General features: G+C 53.6%; 1 protein-coding gene across 6 annotated transcripts in view; it reads right to left on the minus strand.

Moving 5' to 3' along the window:
• The window catches only part of MAPT (microtubule-associated protein tau), a 53120-nt gene extending 30742 nt beyond the window's left edge, over positions 1-22378 (minus strand). For 2 of the 6 annotated variants that reach the window (XM_012655246.1, XM_012655245.1), the window contains exons 1-7: positions 22246-22378; positions 14765-14851; positions 11916-12002; positions 7997-8062; positions 6980-6981; positions 3643-4393; positions 930-985 (exon numbers count right to left, since the gene is read on the minus strand). In XM_012655246.1, the coding sequence (XP_012510700.1) occupies positions 930-985; positions 3643-4393; positions 6980-6981; positions 7997-8062; positions 11916-12002; positions 14765-14851; positions 22246-22378 (1182 nt within the window). The remainder of the gene's footprint in view (positions 1-929; positions 986-3642; positions 4394-6979; positions 6982-7996; positions 8063-11915; positions 12003-14764; positions 14852-22245) is intronic. The other 4 variants (XM_012655249.1, XM_012655247.1, XM_012655250.1 and 1 more) reach the window with 2 other exon arrangements.
• Between the last annotated feature and the right edge of the window lie 1563 nt (positions 22379-23941).

Here is a 23941-nt window from a genome sequence, read left to right on the forward strand (position 1 = left end):
TGACGAGGCCGGTACTCCCTGCCCCTGCACTACACGTGCATCAGGATTGACGAGCGTCACCACCGCTTCAGGCATCCAGGGCAGACCCCCCCCAGCCCCCACAGGACCCCCGGCTGCCTCGCGGGGCAATGACTTAGTGACGGCTGGCGAGCCCTGACTCTGCACGGGGCAGGCACTTCCGGGAGTGGCCGACACGCCACTGACACACACAGCTACGGCTGCATCTGGAGACCCCTCGGTGCTCCAGTACTGATTAAAATCCAGGTGTTTCCGACAGAATTTATATTGGAAATCTGAGCTACCTTTAAGAAAAATGGGTCTCATCTAGGGCCACACTGGGATTTTCCAGGAAAAACACGGCTGTACAGTTACGGGAGCATTTTCCAAGATGCAAAGTCACCGAGGGAGTAAACTCGGGTGAAATGGAACGATGGGGACAGGGAAGGTCTGGCTGCATTTCTGTGGTGAGCAGGCTGCGTCCTTCACTGTCCTTGGGTTTTCCAACATTCCTTCATTTACTGTCAGGGTGCCATTTTTTTTTTTTTTTTTTTGAGACAGTCATGCTCTGTCACCCAGGCTAGAGTACGATGGCAGGATCACAGCTCACAGCAACCTCAAACTCCTGGGCTCAAGTGATCCTCCTGCCTCAGCCCCCTGAGCAGCTGGGACTCCAGGCCCAGAGTGTCACTTAAACTATGCTAAGGAACTTGCAATTAGGAGCATTAATTCATTAACCTGTTGCCCTTCCCCGGCATTAAGTATCACAACAGATAAATGCCGGACTTTTGACTGCACAAAAACACAAGCACTTTACACGACAGCTGTGGACACTGGCGACACACGCTGTCCGAGTCACACGCGGGAATGAGCTCACACATCGCGCAGAGAGCGCAGCTGCTCCATGAGCTTGACTGGCACCGTCCGCTTACCTTGGCTTTTTTGTCATCGCTTCCAGTCCCATCTTTGCCTTTACTGACCATGCGAGCTGATAAAACAGAAAATGAGAATGTGAGTCACACCCCTTTCCACGGTGCACGAGAGGAGCCCCCGAGGTTAGGCCGGTTTCTCCGGGATCAGTCCACGTTTCATTCAGTTGGGTCTGGTGGAAACCCCGAGGGTTTTCTTCCCCTTTGAACCTGCTAGGTCACCCACTGTTAGTACAAACACAGCACACGGGGTCATTGCTCGGAACAACCTGGCAAGAGGGGGCAGCGGGCTGGCCGGGGGTGGGGCCATGCAGAAGGGACGCAGCGGAGACTGTCACGGGTCCACACCGGCACAGAGGCTGTCTAAGGGAGGAGGACAGTGCGGCCTCCCCAACCCATAGGCTCCTTCTGGGGCTCTGCCAGGGTCAGCCCCACGCCACGGATGGGGTTAGCTCAGCCAGGCCTGGCCTCCTGCAAAATCCAAGGGTCAGGGTGGGCGAGCTGTCTACCCTGTGGCCAGGCGGGCCTCGGTTTCCTGTGAGGTTCCTGCTCATCATCCCGGGTGCCGGGGACTGACTGGACCCCCCTCCGATTCCCCTGCCACGTGGGGCCAGTCTGCCAGTGGTCCTGATGCCCACCCTCTTGGCCATCTTGTGCTGACCACCCCACCCCCATTCCTGGTCATCTGCCCCAGAATAGGAGAGAGCCTGGCAGGGATGTCTTTGTCCCCTAGTTGCTGGGTGCATCCCCAGAACCTGCCCCTCACCAATGGGGCATCGGCCACCAGTCCCAGCTGCTCCCAGGCAAGCCCAGCCAGTCCTGAGCCAGCCCCGTGGGCTTCTGATCACCCACAGGCCTCTGAAGGGCACTATCCCTGCCGTTTCCCCAAATTAGCTACACAACTAGATACCGTCAAATATCCCACGATGACACTGGCTTCTGTGTTTAGGAAGCCACACCCCTCAGTGAGCCGTCTGCCAGCGTCACCTCTAACTCATCCTTTCCCCTCTGTTGACAGTCATCATTGAAAACTGACTACAGATTTTATTCTTTGGTTTCAGGACCACATTCCCCCTGCCCCAAGGACAATGGGGCCCTTTGGAGCTTCTCACTGGCTACAGACTGGATTTCTAGAGGGACCAGCATTGACGACCCAGGCCAGAGGTTTCCAACTTTACCGTGCAGCTGATCACCTGGAGAGGTTGCTAAAATACAGACTCCTGGGCCCACCCCATGGCTGGGTCATAAGCCTAACGTGGCACCCAGGAACCTGCATTTTAATAAGAGCCCCAGGTGGACGTGACTCACATGTTCCTTCCTTTGCCCAAATCAACCAGCATCGTCCATGCCACAACAAAAGCATCTACTACATCAGCATTTCCCAAGTTGGGGTAGTACTGGACGGTCCCTCTTCCAGGGGATGTTAGCAGGGGGGATCAAATAAATTTGGGAAATCCACTCTATGTTACCTTCTCAGAGAGTCACGATATGCGTTAATACATTAAAGGCTCTGACAAGTCCTGCATGCAGCAGAAAACCTAAACTTTGTCTAGCCTGTTTTTTTCCAAACCCATTGGACAGTGGAACTCTTTTTCCCCTGGACACACCTATTAACATCTGGTGGACCAGTACTCAATAAAACATCGTTTCAGGAAACATTGTAGCAAACTCTCAAGTCACGGTTATTTGTCTCCTAATGTTCTGGAATTCAAAATAGGATATAGGATATTTTTTTCCTGTCTTAAATTTTAAACACAGGTTCCTTTATATCTACGTTTCAAAGTTTTCTCTATAAGTAGAATCTAATCAAAATTTAACAGATGTTTGCAACTGTGAGGTTAAGTAGCATCAATTTCTGGGCCCTACAAGTAATTCTAAAATGCTAAGGGTCCCGGACCTACGAACGAACCTGTCTTGTGGCTAGGAGGCCTCCCGTGCTGCTCCCAAGGGCTCAGGATGGGGCCCAGCTGGGCTCCCTGTGATACCAGCATAGGGACCCCGTCCTTCCCTGCTCAGGGGGAGGCACTTTGGACCAGGAAGGTTTTGTTGGCTCAGGCTCTCGGGGTGGGGCAGGGGTGTTGGGCCAAAGGCTCGGCGTGGGCTCTTGGGCAGCTCCAGATGCTGTGTCGCCTGCTGCGTGCGCCTCCGCATCTCTGCGCTGGGAGTGCACGCCCAGGCGCCGTGGGGTGTGGGAAGGGCGTGCCTCGCAGAGGGCCCTCCCTGCATTCTGAACCTGGCTCCGTCCCTTACAAGTTATTTTACCTCTGTGAGCATCAATTTCCTCATCTGCAAAGTGGGGCTAATCATGCCTGCTTGGGAGTGTTGGAGGGTTCTAGACAATGAATTTAAGGCACATAATAAACACTCAGACACGGGGCCGCTGTTATCCTCTCTGTGGAGTGCCCCCCAGCCTCCTGTGGGCAGACGGGCTGCTGTGGATAAACCCAGAGGCCAGAGAACTGAACAGGGCAGGGAGCACCGGGTGGGGGTGCTGGTGACATGCAAAGTGGCAGGCAAGCGTGAGGGGACACGTGCTGCCAGAGCCTGAGCCACAGGAGAGGCCGAGGGAGGGAGCAGCGTGCCCAGGTGTCGGTTTAGTGGCGTCCTCGGAACCTCGGAAGCAGCAGGAGTCAGGAGGAAGCTCAGCGGCAGTGCCCGCAGCCTGGGTGGCGCAGGAGGTCCCCAGGGAAGGGGCGAGGGAGCTCAAGACACAGACCTTTGAGCTGAGGGACCCGGCTGACCGGCTTCCCCCGCAGGCCAGCAGCAGGCCGTTTTTCAGATGGTTCTGGAAGGTCAGCCTCTTTCGTGTCGTCTCCCGAAGGGGGGCCCTGGGCCTCTAGCTCCTCTCCGGGGGCCCCTGGAAACGCAGCCCTTTCCAAATCCAGCTCCGAGCGCACCTGCTCCTTCTGCACGTTGGCTTTGATTTCCACGTGGAACGTGAACTCGGGGGCCGAGTCCTGCTCTTCTGCCGTCGGCCCTGCACCGGGCCTGCCGGGCTCCGAGGCTGGGGCCTCTGCAGACACTTTGGCGAGCAAGTCGGCAGGGAGGGGCATGGCACCCTCAGCGGGGAACCCCGAGACAGCAGCGGCTCCTCTGGAGACTGTCTGGAAGGGTGGCCCAGCAGGGGTGGGGAAGGCCTGGGAGGGCGAGGAGTCCTGGGGCGAGGACTCGTCCACATCTCGGTCTTCATCCTCCTCTTCCTCGCCCCACGGCCTCTCTTTGCCCCCAGCCACCTGCGGGAGCGGCCCCTTCTGGTGCAGGTCTCCCTCGAGCTGGTGCTTTGGCAGCTCAGAGCCACGGAGGCTCCCCTCTGTGTCCTCAGGTCCTGTCCCTGAAGGCCAGTGGGTGGCCTCTCTGGGGCCCTGAGGCAGTGGCGGAGCCCTGGGCACAGCGGACACCTGCTGGTATCCTCCGCGGCGCTCTGGCTCCCAGAGGACACTTTCCCGGACGACATCGGTGCTCTCGGGCTCCATACGGAGATGCCCAGGGGGAACAAGCTTGGCCTGGGCCCTCCCTTCTGGTTCCCACTCCTGTGGGGGCTCCTGAGGGCGTCCTGCTGGCGGCGACACTGGAAAAAGGGGGCACTGCTGAGGAAGGCGAGTGGTCACCGGGACGGGAGCTTCCGGCTGCGTCTCCCCCAGAGGTGGCACTGCGACCCCAGAAGCCTCTCCGCCGAGTCGGGGCCGGATGTGAGGGCCAAGCTCAGTGGCCAGGGGCCTCTCAGGTGCCTCCCTCTGCTGGCCCGGAACTCTCCACTGCTCTGCTTGGAAGAGGCAGTGGTGGCAAAAGTTAGCAAGGGCGCCTTCATGGTTTGAGAGAGGGAACACCGTTCTGGACACAAGGACAGTTCATGGGCATCTCAAGCCCCCCTAACACAGAGACAGGAGCACAGCTCTGGGCTCATATCGCTGCCTTGGTTTGCTTGGAATGGAAGCTGCCTTGGTCTCCTGCCACCAACTCTCTGGGTGACCCTGGGCGAGCACCTCCCCTCTCGGGGCCTCAGTGTTCTCATCTGTGAAGTGGGAGCTTGAACCTAGGGTAATTCAAGTCTCCCCAGGATTCTGGCCTCTAGGTGGGACCTGGCTTGGGTGCATCAAGGATCCTCTTCCCTCTCTTTCCCTGCTTCTCTTTTTTTTTTTTTTTTGAGACAGAATCTTACCGTGTTGCCACAGCAACCTCAAACTCCTGGGCTCAAGCAATCCTCCTGCCTCAGCCTCCCGAGTAGCTGGACTACAGGCATGCGCCACCATGCCTGGCTAATTTTTTTATATATATATTTTTAGTTGTCCTGCTAATTTTTTTCCATTTTTAGTAGAGACGGGGTCTCGCTCTTGCTCAGGCTGGTCTCGAACTCCTGAGCTCAAACGATCCGGCCCGCTTTGGCCTCCCAGAGTGCTAGGATTACAGGTGTGAGCCACCGTGCCCGGCCCTTGCTTCTCTTTTTGATAATTAAATGAAATCAGTGGGTGCCCAGAAACAAATCCTGCCTCAAGCCCGTTCTCTGATAGATTTGGAAAAATCCAAAATTGTGATCATCAAGGATCGAGTCTTGACTAACAGACCTGCTGTAAGATTCCTAGGAGACAAGCACCACTCGGATCCACCCGGTCACCGACCACAGACAGGCCTTTGGCACGGGGTGCGTTAGGCCACTGTGGCAGTAGAAGGCTCTGCGTGGCACAGACAGTGACAGCCCTCAAGGACCACCGCTGGGCTCTGGCCACTCGACTTGCTGCACAGCCCAGTTGATCGAGGGCACGCTTCCTTTTTTCTGGTTCATTCACGTGACATTCATGTGACCCCCTCTTTAAAGTATCTCTCTGTGAATTAAGGACAGGAGAATTATACTCTTCGATTCTCCTAATAGGCACCCCCTGTTTCTATATACATGTCTCCCAACTCTTTGAACATCCTGCCTAGTGCCAACAGAATAACTCACACAGCTCGTCAGCTCTCCTTCAAATAAAAACTGTAACCCCCAAGGATTCGGGGGCTTGGAAAAGGAGGAGGAAGGTGACACGTGTGCCCAGCCCTTTCTCGCCAACCTAATCGAGGTCAGGGTGGTTGCTGTTGGCTCCCTGCCGGGAGGCGCGGCCACAGCGCGGCTTCAGCTCCACCTTGCGCCCGGCCAAGCTCAGGGCCGCATTCACCTCCTGTTCCTAGAGTCACTCGCGGTGCCTGCCACACAGCAGGTGATCAATGCATGGATCCTGCGTGGGTCAACAGGCGCCAAGAAAACAAGGCCTGCAGGTGCCTTATTGGAGCCCTTGGTTAGCCTCTGGGGAGGACAGCGCAAGTGACAGACACAGCCCTGAGCCCGAGCACCAGGGCTGACGAGAGGAAAGACAGGCCAGGTCTCCACTGCCTTCTGGAAAATGCTTTCCTCCCAGAGCTTCCTAGAAATTGCTCTTGACTGGGATGTTACACTCTGATATACGACGAGACTTTAAGAAACCCCCATTGAAAAAGAGACAAGGGACTCGAATATAAATGGTAAACACATCGCGAAGAGCCATCGGTGCAGAATTGGACAGCGAGTGTGTGTGCTGACCAACAAACAGCCCGACAGGATGCAAGTTAAACTCCTGGAGGAGGGAGTCAGGTTGGGAGAATGTTCTATTCGGTTCCCAGGACACTCTGAAGTGCTGAGTAAATATTAAACACAGCAGTCACTGGGGGCGGGGGAGCCCCAGGCAAACAAGTACCTGGACAGACACACTAGTCCAAGTCCCCGGCGCCCTCCTCAGCAGGCCTGGTCCCTGGACACTCACACAAGAAAGGTCAACCCCCACCCCCCGCCCCCGGTGTGAGTGGGGCGTGGTGAGGCCTTCCCATGTCTCACTCTCAGCTCCATCCCGAAACTCCTTTTTCTATCTTAGGTACGTTTTACCTACATGATTCCAGGCTGCTGTCAGAACGTTAAAAATTCAATGAGCACAAAAGTCAGGGTTCCAGAAAAGACAGCGGCCTGATCTTTGTGTTGCATGGAATATGTTTTGGGGGCATGCAGACACAGACCGCACTAAAAATCTATAGAAAACACTAGAATTCACTTCTTTTTACGGAAATAAATGATGATTTCTAGAGGTCATACTTTATAAAAGCCTCTAGTTTTACCTAAGCTGAAAAACATGACCTAAGAGAAACGGGGTCAGGATTCTAGTTATTTCACACACAGACTGAGGTCCCCCTTATAGAGCAATTGTTCTAACAGCTTTTAAAGCTCTTGCCAGCCTAAGAATGAAGACACGCCCTTCTGTGCCGTGTGAGAAGAAAAACAGCGGCTCACTGCGGGCTCTGACCCTTCTGGGAGCAGGAACGTGCAGTTAGGACTCAAAATACCCTCAACCAGGCAAAGTCCCCCAAAGCCAGATGGCACTAGTGGCGGCTAAACGTTGGACAAATCCCACATCACTTTCTGGAAAAAAGAACAGTGTCTTCCCAGCTCTCTTGCAATCTGGAAGTTTCCACATTACAGAGGAGACTCAAGTTCATTTATCTGGCAAATGTAGAAGACAAACCCAGCCCATGTTTAATCTATATCGGAGGTCTCCATTTCCTAAAATTAGGAATCTCTAGGATTTTGAAATTCTTAAAATGTTTATGCTAGATGATTATAGAAAGCTGCATTTCTTGAACACAACAATTGGGTTCCTGAGAAGAAAATCGCAATGAGGTTTGAAGTTTGCACAGAGCAAGGCTCAAAAGCAACATTTGGGGGTGATGCGGCTGAGGCCTCGCTCCCGGGCAGGCTGGAGGGAGAATCCCCCATCAGATATATTTGAGTTTCTGCTGGACATCATTCTCAATGCTCAGGCTGGACAAGGCCAGCTTCTTTCAGGACACTAAACACCTTATGAATTACTCAGAAACGATGTTAGAAAAAAACCCACAAGGGCTCTTTCTATATCTGAATAATCCACCTTTGATAAGAACCAACTCCCCAAACCTCCTGGACTCACGAATGAGGGCCAAGTCCATATTTTCTTTTCAGGGTGGAGCCCGTCTGAGCGTTCCCAGGTCCCTCCTCCCAATCCCCAAGTCCTGGCAGGCAACTGTAGCCCACTGACCTTGGGTCACGTGTCCAGCAGCTTGGTCTTCCAGGTTGGGGGTGTCTCCAATGCCTGCTTCTTCAGCTGATTTAGGTGTCAGCGAATGCAGAGGATAAAAGCAAAGACAGTTATTGTTTGCTAGAAACAAAGCTCTCTACATTTTCTGGTACTTTCCTAAAACATTCAGGAAAGGCACATCCAAAGAGAACCAGCTCTGGCTTCTCTGCAAATGTCATTGCTGAGGACGTTGATGATGAAAGTTCACTAAGTGAAATGCACGACACTCACACGCAGGTGTGGCTGTGATCTAGCAGGGAAGGCCTTCTTCACTGCGGGTCCAGGGTCCTGAATGCCTTACTCGACAAGGACGCACAGTATGGGTGAGGTCAGAGAGGCAGTCTGCTGCTGAGACACAGCCATGGGGGCCGTGTCCGAGCAGTGGCTGCATTTCCAGCCCCAGCCAGCATGCCAGGAGGGCAGGAGGCTCAGGGAACGACTATGCCTGGGTGGCAGGTTCATATCCAGGCGCCGCCATGCACTCAGTCTCTCGAGCCTGTTTCCCCATCTAGAGCCCCAGAGCGACGATACCGGTTTGTCTTGTAGGAGGACGGTGAGGGTTAGTTAATAAGAGAATCTGTGTGAACATGTGTAGCACAATGCCTGGCATGTGGCAGGTGCCCTAAACTGTTACTTTTCTTTTGTCCAAACTACTGGGCAAACCCCTTTAATGGCACACCCAGAACAGGTGTGACCTGGTGGGAGGGAGGCCAGCAGTGCTGGTGAGCAGCTTGTGGGGTGTCTTGTGGTTTAGGAAGCCACAGCGCACCCCAAACAAAGCAAATGAAGATTTAGAAAGTTCCTGACCACATCAATATACCACAATCAATAAACTTTAATACCTAGAACACTAGTTTCTGCCTTGTGAACAACCAGGACATTGCTACAGGACGATGGTTAGAACTGTCCAGAAGACGAGTTTACAAGGCCAGCTGGCCACGTTGACATGCACTGACCTCACGACATCAGAATTACCAGCGTGCCCTGAGCACAGTGACAGAGAGGCTACCGCCTCCAAGAAATGCCTACGAGTTGCTGGCAGGGCCATCGGTCTTATCTCCCTGACCTGCGATGACTCAGTCACTGCACCTAAAACAGAAATGCCAAGTCACCACCACTGGCCAGCACAGGCCTGCACGAGCGCGTGGGCCGGGGAAAGAAAGGTTCTTGAGTTGCTGGACAGCCCCGTGGTGGCCTCAGAAATACGAGTCCGCCGGCTGTCCTGGGGCAGCCGAGGTGGAGGGAGGAGGGCTCACCCGCTGGGCAGCACGGACACCCTCTGGGTGCCCCCCAGCCGACACTGTGCTGTCCGTGTGCTCCTGTCCTGCAACCACAGCACCAAGTGAGTGTTGGCCCACCTGTCCAGGGGCACGGCTCTGCGTGTCGGCTTGGTCTGAGTTCCTGACAAGGTTATGGAAATGGAAGAAAGGCTTGGAGTGACAGCAAGTCCAGCTACAGGGCCACGCAATCCTGGAGACAGAGGACAAGAGGAGGCATTCCCAGACGACGGCACGTGGGGCACTGGGTGAGCTGACTTGCTTTCATTCGCCGGCGCAGAGTGGCGACAGCCTCGCTTTGGGGTGAGTCAGCAGTTGGAGGCTGCGTTATCTCCGACGCCCCTGGACCCCAGCAAGCGAGGTGCTCGGAAACACGGAAGGACGGAAGGAGGGCAGAGGTTGGACGTCACATCACTGATGGCCTCTCTGTGCCCCTGGGGAGTATTTCACGTGGAACCACGAGGACTCCATGCTCGCCAGCAAGGCGGGGCCCTGCGGTGGGGCAGCCACACTGCGCCCCGAATGGATGCCAGTGGGAAGTGTCACTGGAACACCAAGGTACAGAAAATAGGATATGCCAAAGCAAGGTGCCAAACGAAGGTCCATGTTGTCAAGTCAACAGCTGAGAAAATGTTCACCCAACTCTAAAACCTCCCTGCTGCACGCAGGGTGTGAAAGGCGGCAGGGTGGAGTGGGGAGAGGATCTTAAAGGCGGATTTCACTGGAGACAGTGGCTTGGGGGTTGGCTCTGGGGCCACCTCCAATCTCAGCCCTAGCTAAAGGGTTTCAAGGCACCATGTGGAGACCCTGGGTGCGTGTCCCCTCTGGTTAGGGACCTGTGGACTACTGCTGTCAGGGCCCCAGCAGGGAATGGGCCAGCCCTGTTTTGGGGGCAGAGCAAAGGGGTGTCGCCCACAGTTTGCTTGCCGACGTGTCCCGTGGCCCTGATGTGGTCAGAGCGTGTCTAACAGGTCGCCAGCAGGAGTGAGCGAGCTCAGCAGGATGAAGCTGGAGCTAGAGTTTCAGATCCCAAGAGGCCGAGGAGAAAGGATGTGCCTGCCAGAATCCAGCACAGGAGGAGGCTCTCTAGGGAAGGAGAGCTGGAAATTGGGGTGGGGCGGGGGTGGGGGAGGCAGGGGAGAGTCTGGAAGAATCCAAATAACGTCCCCATGAGAGAGATTCTCCCTGAAACCGCTCCAGCGGGTGGGAAGCGGCTCACGTCAGCGCCAGCCCAGGAAGGACCTTCTTGCCTCGCCCACCGCCCCCAGCACCTCCCTGCCAGCCCCAAGCGGACAGCTGCAACTCCGAATGGAGTTAGGGCTCTGACTGTCACATGGCACTGGCCGTTCTAATTAGCACTTGCAGACTGTGTTTTGCCACTATGGAGACTAGAGTGCTTTCAATGACTTTGGAATGATGGAAATGTCAAGAGTTGCCTGAATTTTCATCCCAAGGCAGGGGATGAACTTCCCTCACTGAAAAAACTACGATGGGACAGCAGGAGATAAAACCAAGCCACCCGTGATCTCACCCCGTGAGTTGTTCCGCAACCTTCAAACGTCCTTCACGCTCTGCCCAGCTTCGAGAACGTGCCCTCCACCCATCCCGGAAGACGTCACTGCTGATCAGCTCACAAAGCAGAAGTGCGCTTGGGTGGCATGGGGTGGGGGTGGGTGCTGCTCGCCTGCAGTGGCGTGTTCAGCACACAGAGCCCGGGGCGGAGCTGCAGGCATCCCGATGGCTGCCGGGAGCTCCATCTTTAGGAAGGAAAGAAAAGCTCCTGCCTGGGGACGTCCTCCCTGCTCTCCGCTGCCGGTGCAACCCCGTCTAGGACTCTTCTGCATTTCTGTTGGGCAACTGGGCACCAAACCAATGGCTGGAGTCTTTACATAAGTGCAGTGACGAGGACGTGAAGGAAATGACACCAGGAGCTCCAGGCTGCGAGGGCGCTTCCTGGGCCCCGGGGGATGGGCAGCGTTTGGGGGACTCTGCAGCCTCGAGTGCTGTCCCACTGATTCCCGGTCATTGCTGTCGACAGGACGCTCTCCCCATGCCAGTTCTACACGGCTATGTTTGAAAAGGCGACGCAGTCCTAGAAGTGGATGCCGGATCGCACATTTCTGAAGTCTTCCGGGATGGCCCGGTGAGATACTCAAAAGGTGTGGTTCAGTCATCTGGACCCTGCTGCATGCTCAGGTGCTCCCAGGCTAAGCCACCCCCTGGGAGGGGACCCCGACGCCGCTGGGCAGAGTCTGAGCTGAGTGTAGACTGACCTCAGGTGGAAGGAGGCATGGCTCTGCCACTGCCTGCCTCGGAAAACCTTATAGAGAACTCTCTGGAGCCGATGCACAGACTCAGGCAAGAGTAGCAGAGCCTAGGAGGACCCCGGAAGGCCCTAAGCCCTGGGAGGCTGGCAGGCAGCCACAGAAGCAACAGGGCACCAAGGTGCCAAGCTCCTAACAACCCAAGATTCCCAGAAGCCGGCCTCTGCCCACACTCCTGCCTCGCGAGAGGACGACCCAGAGTGCGCCAGCTCCTGCGGCAGGTCGGCTGGGCACTCCGGGGGCCTTCGTCGCCCTGGTGTCTCTGGGGAGCACCCTCACCTGTGGTTCCTTCTGGGATCTCCGTGTGGGGCTGGGCGGCAGCCTGCTCGCCGGGGGCTCTCTCATCCACTAAGGGCGCTGTCACGTCTGGAAACCACCAAGAATCACCTCAGAGGGGCCAGGACAGGCCGCGCCAAGCCCCTCACCTTTGCTTCGTGTGCGGGAGCAGTGCAGGGAGGGGGCGGGAGGGGATCAGCCGCATGCAAGAAAGCAGCCCCACAAGGCAGGCCCGAGCCTCGCTCTGTCGCGGCATGCGGCACCAGCTCGTGATGCCCATCTGCCAGGGGAGCCAGCAGCCCCACGTCGCTGCAGGGAAAGGGACTCCCAGGCATGGTCCCGGGAGTTGTTTTTTTTTTTTTGAGACAGAGTCTGGCTCTGTTGCCCTGGCTAGAGTGCCGTGGCGTCAGCCTAGCTCACAGCAACCTCAAACTCCTGGGCTCAAGCGATCCTCCTGCCTCAGCCTCCCGAGTAGCTGGGACTACAGCCATGTGCCACCATGCCTGGCTAATTTTTTCTATATATATTTTTAGTTGTCCAGATAATTTCTTTCTATTTTTAGTAGAGACGGGGTCTCGCTCTTGCTCAGGCTGGTTTCAAACTCCTGAGCTCAAACAATCCGCCCGCCTCGGCCTCCCAGAGTGCTAGGATTACAGGCGTGAGCCACCGCGCCGGCCTGGTCCAGGGAGTTTTTAAAGAAGAAATATTGCAAACCAGATGATTGTTCACTGCGGTTTCATCCTAAGGCAGTGCAGCAGGCTGGGACTGGGACTAAGACAGGGAGGGGACTCTGGGCTTAGGGCCAGGGCCTGTGGTTTTGCTGTGAGGCTTTGGGCAAGTCCTTTGTCCTTTTTGACTGGACAGTCTCCTCATCTGTAAAATCGGAGTGTCATCTCTAGGTGATCTCCAAGATTTCTTCCAGCTCTAAGCCCTGTTCCTGAGCCCATGGCCCACAATTAAGAAGTGCGGAGTCCCCTGCATGGCAGTAAACAGGCCCAGACCTGTCCACGGTCAGGTACTTGACACTGGATGGCGGCAGGTAGAGATCTGCCACCAGGGGCTGCTGTCAATCTCTCATCAAGGTGAACACTTCCAAACCAGCGCTCCGCCCCGAGCAATGCCCTGGCACACTCCCAGGCCATTCTGGGCAAACATAAGGAGCTGTCAGCTTTGAAGGCTTTCCAAGAGCCTAAGTAAGCTTAGTTCAATGAAGGACATTTTAATTATGGTCGTCTCAAGTGCAGGCAGAGCAGCCGGGCAGAGCCCAGCCCCAGCAGGGCTCCCTTCCCTGCGGGTGAGAGCCAAGGCTCCAGGGCCCACACATGCATGGGGTCCAGAGTGTGGCAACATTTGGTTGGGCGATTCTTCCAGAATCACGTTGATGGAGCCACAGAAGCCAAGGTTTTAGGCTGGCATGAGGTCTGGCACGGTGTTTCAGGACTTTCTCCGGGTGGCGGGCAATTTGCAAAACTGTCCTGACAAGATGAGCAGGAAATGTCTTGCATCACCAGCGTGAAGCAGGAGAATTTGGCCTGGATATTGTCCTCACTAGGCTAAGAACCTCAGGGGTGAGGGCCACGCCTGCCACATCCTCCAAAGATGCGCCATTATACCAAGCACAGGCAGGCACTCGGCAGCCACTTTCTGAATTAACCCAAAGGTGGACGCTTGGGGAGACGCTGGGTGAGGCTCCCAGCTCGAGACACAGATGTAACACCCCAAATAGCACGCAGGCCTAGAGAACTGCTCAGGACGGAACCTTGAACCTCCTCGAGAAGGATGGGGAGATGGAGGGGCAGCTACTGCAGACAAGTGACTCGAAAGCCATTCTCAGTGCCTTTTCCTTTGATTTCTTCTACTAAAGAGGCTGACAAGCAAAATGCTCAATGTCCCAGCTTCCCTGGCAGCCAGGGGTGGCCATAAGACCCAATTCTGGCCAATGAAACATAAGGGGAAGTCTTCCACTTGCAAGAAAACTCTTGATTTCCTAATAAAAAGGGAACACATTTGGTTTCAGGGCCCTTTTGGCCACTCTGCTTTGCTACTTGTGCTTGCTTAGAAGGCAGATGTGATGGCTGGAAGTGCAGCAGCCATCTTGCAACCATGAGGCAGGAATCCAACCACTAAGGACAACAAGATCAAGCTAGAGGAGCACCAATGACACTGGGGAGCTGCTGCCCAAGTCCAGACATCTTCTTATGTGAGACAAATAGACCTCTTCATGGATATGACACAGTTAGCTGGGCTTCCTGTTTCCTGCAGCCAAATGTAGTCTTGACTGACACAGACAGGAAGCAAGAGAAGGTGGTTAAAACGAGGACTGAGGAGCATGTTAGAAAATACATGAGGCACTTTACAACCACCTAGATACCAAATGTCTGGAGAGGACAAGTTAAAAGAAGTGCTGGAACAAACACCATGGCCAAAGTCCAGATACCCAGACCATCTGCCCCAAAAGGAAGGAAGATACTAAACCAAGACCTATCCCAAGGGGTGGGCTTGGAGGTGTACACAGACCTGCCTCTTCCCTCAGCAAATGGCTGCTCTGGGACCTGTCAGCCCCATGAAAGAAGAGCAAGGCGGGGGCTTCTGAAGGGGTGAAGAAGGACAGTCTACACAGACAGGGGCTCTGTGGAACCCTGTGCAGAGCACACCCGTGATGGCGGCGCCCACACCCGGCACCAGGCGGGGCTTGGCTCCCGCAGCGTGTCCTGCAAAGCACTGAGCGGGCGCATGTCTCAGCCGGAGGGAAAGGGAGCAGGGCCAGGAGGGGCGGCTGAAAGCATGGCTAAGCGGGGCTGGAGCGTGGAGGGCACTGTCTGAATGGAGCCGTGAGGGGAGGGAGGCCCCACCTTCGGCCGTCGGAGTGCTCTTAGCATCAGAGGTTTCAGAGCCGGGTTCCTCAGATCCGTCATCAGCGGGGGTCTGCGGGGGAGACTCTGGAACACACACAATGAGCCCCTCAGAACGGCTGCCTCTCCCTGCCCCCCTTGAACCTCAGGAGGTACGTGGGGAGCAGTGTCTTTTGGAACTGAAAATCCCTCAGCATCGAACCCGGAAAGTGGCCTCATGATAAAACCACAGAGGGGACCAACCCCACTCCCCACGCCAGCACGACTGTGCCCCACACCAGGGTCCTCGGGCGAAGACGCAGGTGACATGTGTTTGCTACTGGGTGAGAGGAGAAATTGCCTCTTACCAGCCGGTGGTTCCAGCTGAGGAAAAGGCTGTTCTAGTGACAAATGGGCAGCAGGTACCAGACAGCAAGGACACACGTGAACCTTTTGCTTTGGCGTTGCTATTAACGAACAGCAAGTAACGCCTTGAGAGCCAACCCCTCCCTTGGAAAAGGAATCGGCCCAGGGCAGACGCGGTGCGTGCCTGTAAATGGACATTTGGTGCGTCTGGACTTTACCCAGCTCCTTTCACAGAGAGATCTCCAAGGACTGACCGACGAGCTGTGAGTTACATTTGAAACGTTGGCCGTGGGACCTACAAGAAAACTGTGCTTTCGGAATCCAAAGCCAGGTAACAGGGGCCCAAATGACCACAGCGGGTGACGGTCACACCCTCCACCACGAATGACCTTGGTAAGGCAGCTTTTGTTGGCTTAATAGAAATGAGGAAATTTACCTCCTCCTCCTGGCAGGCCTGAATTGTGCCCTCCCCTGTGGCACCTTGGCCACCAGGAGTCAATCCGCCCTGGTCATTTCGTGGGCTCATCGATGCGTCACACAGGATCCAGGGCTGAGCAAGCCAAGGCCTCACAATAGGGAAGGTCGAGACCACTTGGGAGCCCACTGTGCACAGAGCTGAGTGCTGGCGTGGAAGACACAGCCCGCCCTGCAGGAGCACACAGTCTAACGAGGGAGAAAGGTCACCACACGTATCAGGGCAGGCCCAGGGCCAGCAGATAGTGCCCTCCTGGAGGTCTCCTAACAGGAAGTGGGAGTCTCAGTGCAGAGGGCACTGGACCAAGGGTGCAGACGTCTGGATTCAAGTCCCTATTCTACCTCTTTCTAGCCAGGTGGCCTTGGACTGGCCTCTCAGGGCCTCAGTTTCTTCACCTATAAAATGGGTGAGATGACAGCAACGCTGCCTGCCTCCTCCTGGAGCTGCTGGAGGATCCCATGAGTGAATGGTGCTGGCAGCACTTCCAGACCGCGAGGATTTCTACTGTGGATCTGGTGCTCAGCGCCGTGAAGGAGCCGAGTTTATGGGGACAATCCTGGGCTCCCCTTTCAGGTCAGGCCCACCTGGTCTGTCCTCAGGTAATCACCGCAGTAAGTCATGGCTCACACTAGGATGGATGGACGGATGGATTACTGGATAGATGGCTGGATGGAAGGATGGATTATTGAACGATTACATGGATGTATAATTAAATGTGTAACTGGATGGATGGATAATTGGATAATCAGATAGATATATGAATGTATAATTGGATAAATGTATGATTGGATATATGATTGGATGGATGGATGGATGGATGGATAAACGGACTGATGGTTGAATGCCTGAATGACTGGATGGATGATTAGATGGATGGTTGGATGAGATGAGCCATCTACTTTCCCTCAGCTCCTCCTGCGCCTGGCCCTGCATGCCCAGAAAGTCCTCTCCAGTTTACCCAGTGGCATCTCACCTCTGTGTGACAGAAATTCCTCACTCTTCATGCACGTGTTTCCTCTGCTGCCTAATTGCTCTATTCAAGGCTTAGACTGAAATCCAGAAGGCAGGGAGGTAGATCGCAGCCTCTGGAGTCAGGAAGATGGGGCCCAAATCCTGGCTCCACCACTTACCAGTTGTGTGACTCTAGGCAAGTACCTAACCTTCCTCTGCCTCAGTTTTCTCCCCTGTAAAATGGACACAGTCATAGTTCCACCCTCTGAGAGCATGAAACTGCTTAATGCTTATTTAAAGCACATTGTACCTTGTGTGGCAGGTGAGAAGCCCCCCGTCAGTGGCGGAGATTAACATCAGTCATTATCATGCCAGCCTGGTTGAAGGGCCCAGTGCGGCACGGCTCACTACCAAGAGGCTGAGTGTCACGGTGCTGATGGTGGGGACGCAGACACCGACTGGAGCCCCGGGGGCTCCTAGCAGGTAGCTGACCACTGCAGCAGAAGGACAAATGAGCTCTGGCCACATGAGGACAGGCGTCACTTTGCAGTGACAGTTCATGTGAGATTAATACCCCATCAAGCACATGGGGACTTTCAGTCTGGAAATTGCAAACACCCCTCTGTGGCACAGACTGCTGGGGACCCCCCTGGTGTCGATTCTTCCCACCCATCCTGGGAACAGAGCCCTGATATAACATAGGATGGAGCTGTGCCCAGTTAAAAGGCCACATCATCCAGCCTCCTGGGCAGACGAGGGTGGCCACTGAGATGTCAGGGGACGTCATCGGATAGGATGTCCAGGAAACATCTGGATGGGAGGAGCTCAGCTGGGAGGCGTTCCCTGTGCCCTGCTCCCGCCCTCCCTCCCAGTGGCCTTTCTGAACCAGGAGACACATTGAGGATGGAAGCCACGTGCTCAGGAGGGGGGTTCTTTTCAGCCATATGAAAAGTAAAAGCCATTGTCAGCTCACCAGCCGTGCAAAACAGGCTGGGGACCCGATGTGGCCGGTGTAGTGTGCTGAGCCCGGGTTTAAGGAATGGCTCTTGGCCCTGACTGGATGACAGGAGGAGTGTGTAAAGGCCACAGGGCTGCTGTTGCAAAACCAAGGTTTGTGGTGAGGAGGTCTGGACTGGGCGGAAACGGGTGAGGTCCCCGTGTGCTGTGAGTGTTATGGGAGTCACGGGCCGAGGTCATGGAAGACTAGTTGATGGTACCACCAGCGGCAGCAGAGAAACCAGGAATGGCCCAGGATGGGGGCAACTGAGCTTGGTTTTGACTTGTTAAGTTTTGGGGGTGGCTTGGGCATTCAGGAGAGATGTCCCTTGGGCAACAGGGAGGCTCTGGTGGACTTGGAGGAAGCCACCCCACCTGGGGTAGGGGCAACCTTAGCGTCAGTTTCAGGATGGGGGCACAAGGCAGAACGAGAGAATGGGAAAAAAAGGCAAATGGAGTTTAGGTGCACCGCGAGATCAGATACCCCACTCTTTGTTAAAACGCCATCCCTGGGCACCCAGCCCTGGCTGTGCCCATCCCCCCAAAGAACAGCTAACTCTAAACAAGCTTCCAGCACACACAGCTCCTTGGTCCTGGAGCTTGCAAAAACCTGCCAACAACCTCAAGACAGCTTTGCACAAATGGTGAGGCAGCATCATGCAGACTGTCTTCTGGGTTTGGTTATTATTAACCAGCCTAGATTGCGGGGCACAGGGGAATTTATATGGGGTGATGGTGCCCTTCTCCCAATCTGTCCCGAGCCTGACATCCTCATCATTTCATTATTCCTGTTAAATTCCTTGGAGGGAGGGAAGGAGGGAGGAAGAAGCCTCTTTCGAATATCTTACCTGGAAGGTGTAACAAGTTAACCCATCAACACCTTTTAATTCATTAGTAACCAACTTCCACCCACTTTGCAGCTCTCTTGGGCCGCATCCAGTCTTATTTCAACTTTTAGCAACCACTTAGATATTCTTTATTCTGGTATTTAACATGTGGTTTCTTGTCATTATTCAAAATACTGTTCTGTCACTTATTTAAAATATTGCTAGTAAAGTGACACCTTCTGCCAAGTCAAACCTGCCACTCCCTATATAAAAACAGCTCACTCTAAACCCTCAGCAGCAAGAATTAATTTGATGAGAACTATGAAAACCTCTTTGGTATCACTTGCTTTTGTGGGAAGTATATTCTTTGGGTAAGCAAATTATTTTCAAACTCCTGCCTCTCACAGCAATTTTAAAAAAGGAAGGTTAGCAATTTAAAATTTGCATTAGAACAGTTTTAGAGTTATAGAAAATTTGTGAAGACAGTACAGAGAACATACCCTACTCCCGGTTTCCCCTGTTGTTAAAATTTTACATTATTGCAGGACATTTGTTGCAACATAATATTTAGGTTATTAGGTATGAAATGTCTGATTTCCTTAAATACTAAGTTTGACAGTTGATACCTCTGACATTTCACTTTGACACTTCTTGTTTTATTTTTATTATGAAGGTACATCCTCAGTCTTCAAACACACGTTTTGGCTTGTGATTACCTTTCAAATTTCCTTTAAAGCAATTTTTGTGAAACCATGGATAAGTCAAAAATTCGTGTTAGTTTCGAATATGAATTCTGTCGTGGAAATAATACAGCACAGACATCTTGAAATATCAAGGAAGTGTTTGGGAAGGATGTGGCTAATGAACACACAGTAGTTCGATGGTTTGAAAAGTTCCATTGTGGTGATTTTAATCTTGAGTATAAGCCATGTGGGTGACCTGAGACCAAGGTGGATAACGATGAGCTGAACGCTGTAGTGGAAGCAAATCCATCTCAACCTATGTGTGAATTAGCAGCCAGGTCTGACGTTACTATTCCAACAATACTGTATTACTTGAAACAAATTTGCAAGGAAAAGAAGCTGGATAGATGGGTTCTGCATGAATTAAATGAACGTCAGAAGAGAAATCGTCTGGAAGCTTGCCTTTCTTTGCTGTCACGACATAAAGGCCAACCATTTCTACACCGTATTGCTATGTGTGATGAAAAATGGATTCTTTTTGACAACGGCAAGTATTTGGCACAATGGTTGAATAAAGATGAAGTGCCGAAACACAGTCCAAAACCAAATATTCATCGAAAAAAGCTAATGGTGTCTGTTTGGTGGTCCAGCACTGGTATTATCAGTGGATAATCAGCTCCACAGAACCTGGTCAATCAGTTACAGCAGATGTCTACTGCAACCAATTGGACAAAATGATGAGGATGCTTGTGATTAAGCAACCGAGATTGGTCAAGAGAGACAGGCCAGTTCTCTTGCAAGACAACACTGGACCACGTGTCCTACAAACAACATTGCTGAAACTACAGCAGTTGGACTTGGAAACTCTCTGTCATCCACCGTATTCACCAGACCTTGCACCAACTGACTACCACTTCTTCCAGGCTTTGGACCACGTCTTGCAAGGAAAAAATACTCCATTCTCAACAAGCTGTGGAAAAGCCTTTCGAGATTTCAACGCCACTCACTCTCCGGGCTTCTTCCCTGCTGGCATAAGCAAGCTACCGTTACGATGGTAAAACTGTGTCGATGGTTTAGGGGCATACTCTGATACTTGTACTGCTTCTTGTTTGAGATATAATAAACTAAACTTTTGATTTGAAATTGGACATTTCATATTTAATGACCTAAATATCTACTTTTAACTTTATTTTTAAACCAGGCTGCTCTGCCTCTAAATACAGTGTCATTTTTCATAGGCACAATTCATATGAGGCAGGATTCAGTATGTCATGATTCTAACTTGGATTCCACCCACAGGAATTTAGAGAAAAAACTCCTTTGTCATCTGTAAAGGGGAAGTGACCTGCCCTCACCAGCTGCTGTGAGCACCACCTGGACCTTTGGGGGCAAAAGCCCTTTGCCAACAGTAGAGCTCTACAAAAATCCCCAAATTATCACTTTAAGGTAGTTCCCTTTCAAGTAGGGTGGCCGTCTACTTTATCACCTGAATGGGGACACTTGAAAGCCAAAGCGCCGCTAACAATGATGCAGAACAGACATGCTGGACATGTGTGCTGCGCACCTGGTGAGGGGCTCTTGGGGTCTTTGTCAGGACAAGAGGTGAAACCTGGCCCCCGACCCCAATCTCCCCCAGCAGCACCACCCTGCCAGGAGGCAGCTGGCTTCGAGAGGTTAAGCTTTGGGGTTGAGGGCTTGGGGGGGCCACCCCTCCTTCAACACACCCTGGGCACGGTGGGGGGAGGCCTGCAGGGGGAGGAGGAAGGGAGGAGAAGGGAAGAGGGGAGAGGAACAGAGAGAGTGCAGGAGAAAGCAGGGTGGAGGGGACCCAGGGAAGAAGGGACTGAGGACTGAGCAGGATTTAAAAGAGAAAGCAGATTTCCTAACTCGGCCTCCCAGCTGTGCTCTTCAGGGAGCTGAAACTCCAGCCGCTGCGCTGCATGGAGGCGGCTTGTCTCCATCCCCACACGCTGACTGACCCCAGGCAGGGGGGCTGGGCTGGAGCCACGTTTCCCTCTCTCCCCTCACCCCAAGCCTCTAGGCCCCTGAGCACCACCCTGCACGCACAGTGTGCCCTATCCTCCTTCACCTCCCTCCAAAAACCTGTACCCACTTTTCAGATTCCCAAGTTCCTCTTCATCCAATACCTTCCCTGTGTCAACAGACAGAAATCAGCCTTTGAAACGAGGCCCCCCAGTGAGCCCTGAAACCTCTCCAAGGTGGGGACCCGGCTTCCCACTCCCAGGGGCTGCCCGGTGACCCCCCTCCAGGCATCTTCCTGGATAGACTACCCAGCAGAGGTCGTTCCCCACCTTGGAGCTCCGTGACTTCTATTCACGACCCCACTGCCCGGGCTGCAAAGTGTTCTGTTATTTTTAGCATTAAAAGAGAAAAGTAAACTGTTTGCCACTTTTCTCCTTAGAAACGGGTCCGGAGGCAGGGACCAAGTCCTTGTACTGGGTGGCATCGTGGGCTACCCCTGGAGCACTGGCTGCCAGCAGCCCCTGCGGGGAGAACAGCTCCTCGTAACACAATCCAGCACCCTTGGGCCAGCGTGGTTCTCCTGGGGGCGAGTGAGGGGCCAGCGCTGGGGGCCCGAGGGGGCCGTACATGCTCCGTGGGGCTCCCCGAACACAATGGCAGTGAAATGAAACACACTCGTTTGGAAGGGGAGAGGACAAGGCCGCTTCAATCTGGCCAAAAGACCTTATTATGGAATATTTAGAAGCTGAAGCAGTTTATTAACGTGGATGTAGTAAGAATCCCAGAGCTGATCAACTCTTGCCCGACAGGGGCCTTTCAGGCCTGATTTAAGGAAGAGATAAAAAATAATGTATTATTGCCATATATTTTACATGCTGACGAAGACTACTGATTTATAGGCTACCAGGTGTGGCTAAAGACTCAGGAGAGTACCTGCACCCTGTATTCGTGAGACCATGAGACCGACAAGGGCCCTGCCATCTCTGTCACACTGCGCTCACTCTCGTGGCAAACTCTCCTTTGGAAAGGTAAATTTCAAATAGCCTCGCCTTTTAGGTTATTTTGGCCCATTCAGATTAATGAGGCTTCCCTGTATTGACAATCTCAGACAATAACGTATTTAAAACTCCTTTACAATCTTCATACAAACCCATGCTACCAGCCCTTGCCAAAGCACGTGGGCTGTGATCCGCGGGCCTGCTGTGCGGGTCGTCCACTAACCTTTCAGGCCGTGGTCCGTGTCACCCTCCTGGTCTGGCAGCAGGGTGTAGTCGCCCTGATCTTTCCTGTCCCCCAACCCGTACGTCTCGGCATGATCTTCCATCACGTCGAACTCCTGGCGGGGCTCGGCCATCCCGGGTCAAGGCTCACCTGGGGAAAGAAGGGAGGGGTGAGTTCCAAGGAGTGGAATGGGGGGCAGGAGGAGCAGAGGTGGCGTGGTTCACGGCAGGCGGATCTCACCCACTCCCCTCTCTAAACCTTCGGACGCCCAGCCTCAGCCTGTACTCCACATCCTGGCCCAAGTGGTATTTATGTTCCTGTGCACGTTTCGTTCACCGACATCGCAGCAGTTCACGTTCAACACCACCGGGTGGGGCAGGTTTGGTGGGCCTGACTTACTAGTCCCAGCTTTCTTTTCTTTCCGCTTCATTAAAAAATAAATGCTACTGACTAGTTGTTTATTTATTCATTTATTTTTAAATGGCGAGGGTAGGACCAGACAGGAGAGGGGACGCATTGGCAAGGCATTTCTCATCAGGAAAATGAGGCATGCAGAAACAAAGGGATTATTCGATCAGATGGCAACTGGCGTCCAAAGCAAATCCCGACCCACCGGGGGTGTCCTGACTCCCCCAGCCCTGAGCTCGCTGGCCACCTCCCTTCCCGAGTCAGGCTATGGCCTCTGCTCACCTCACCTGCACCCACCGGGTCCCTCGGGTGTGCGTTCCGGGGTGACTCTCCCAATGGGCTGAAGGGCGGAAGGGGCGTGAGGCTTTGGATGCGAACAAGAACATGCACCGTCTTCCCCCAGAAGCCCCAGCCGGGACACTGCTGCAGCTCCACAGAGCCCGCTGGAAACCACATCCACTCAGACCTTCTTTTTTTTTGAGACAAGAGACTCTCTCTGTCACCCTAGGCTAGAGCGCCGTGGTGTCATCATAGCTCACTGCAACCTCAAACTCCTGGGCTCAAGGGATCCTCCCGCCTCAGCCTCCCGAGTAGCTGGGACTACAGGTGCGCACCGCCACACCTAGCTAATTTTTTATATTTTGTAGAGACGGGTCTCACTATCTTGTCCAGAATTACATTAGAGGTGGGGGCTGGGAAGCCTGGGAAGACAGGGGGTGGGGGTGACACGGCAGAGGGCACAGCACCCGCTGGACACGGGTGGGTTCTGTTTTGAGACGATCTCTGCTCCAGAGAAGAATCCCACCCCCAAACTGCACTTTATGAACCGGTGACTCATTTGACTTAATAAGCTCTAGAAAATTTAGTCTCCTCCCCTCCTTAACTTTCATTATAGTTTAAAATTTTTTTTATGGCAACACAGTGAGACTCTGTCTCGGGAAAAAAACAAAAAAAATTTTTTTTATGAATCTTTATTTTTAATGGACTTTCCAAAGGAGAGGTATTCCCCTTCAGCTTCAGGTCAGGGGTCAGCAAATGTTTTCCGCAAAGGGCCAGACCGTACGTATTTGAGGCTTTGAGGGCCACGTGGCCCCTGCTGAAACCGTCCAGCGCTGCGGCTGCGGCAGGATGAGCGGCACGGCTGTGTTCTGATAAAACTTCATCTACGGACATCGGAATTAGAATTTCATACAGTTTTCATGTATCATGAAATATCATTCTTATTTTTCTAACCACTTGAAAATGTAAGAGCCATTCTTCGCTCAAGGCCAGGTGTGGCCTGTGGGCC

Source organism: Propithecus coquereli, unplaced genomic scaffold (assembly GCF_000956105.1).
Source record: "Propithecus coquereli isolate 6110/MARCELLA unplaced genomic scaffold, Pcoq_1.0 Scaffold469, whole genome shotgun sequence".
Classification (NCBI taxonomy): Eukaryota; Metazoa; Chordata; class Mammalia; order Primates; family Indriidae; genus Propithecus; species Propithecus coquereli.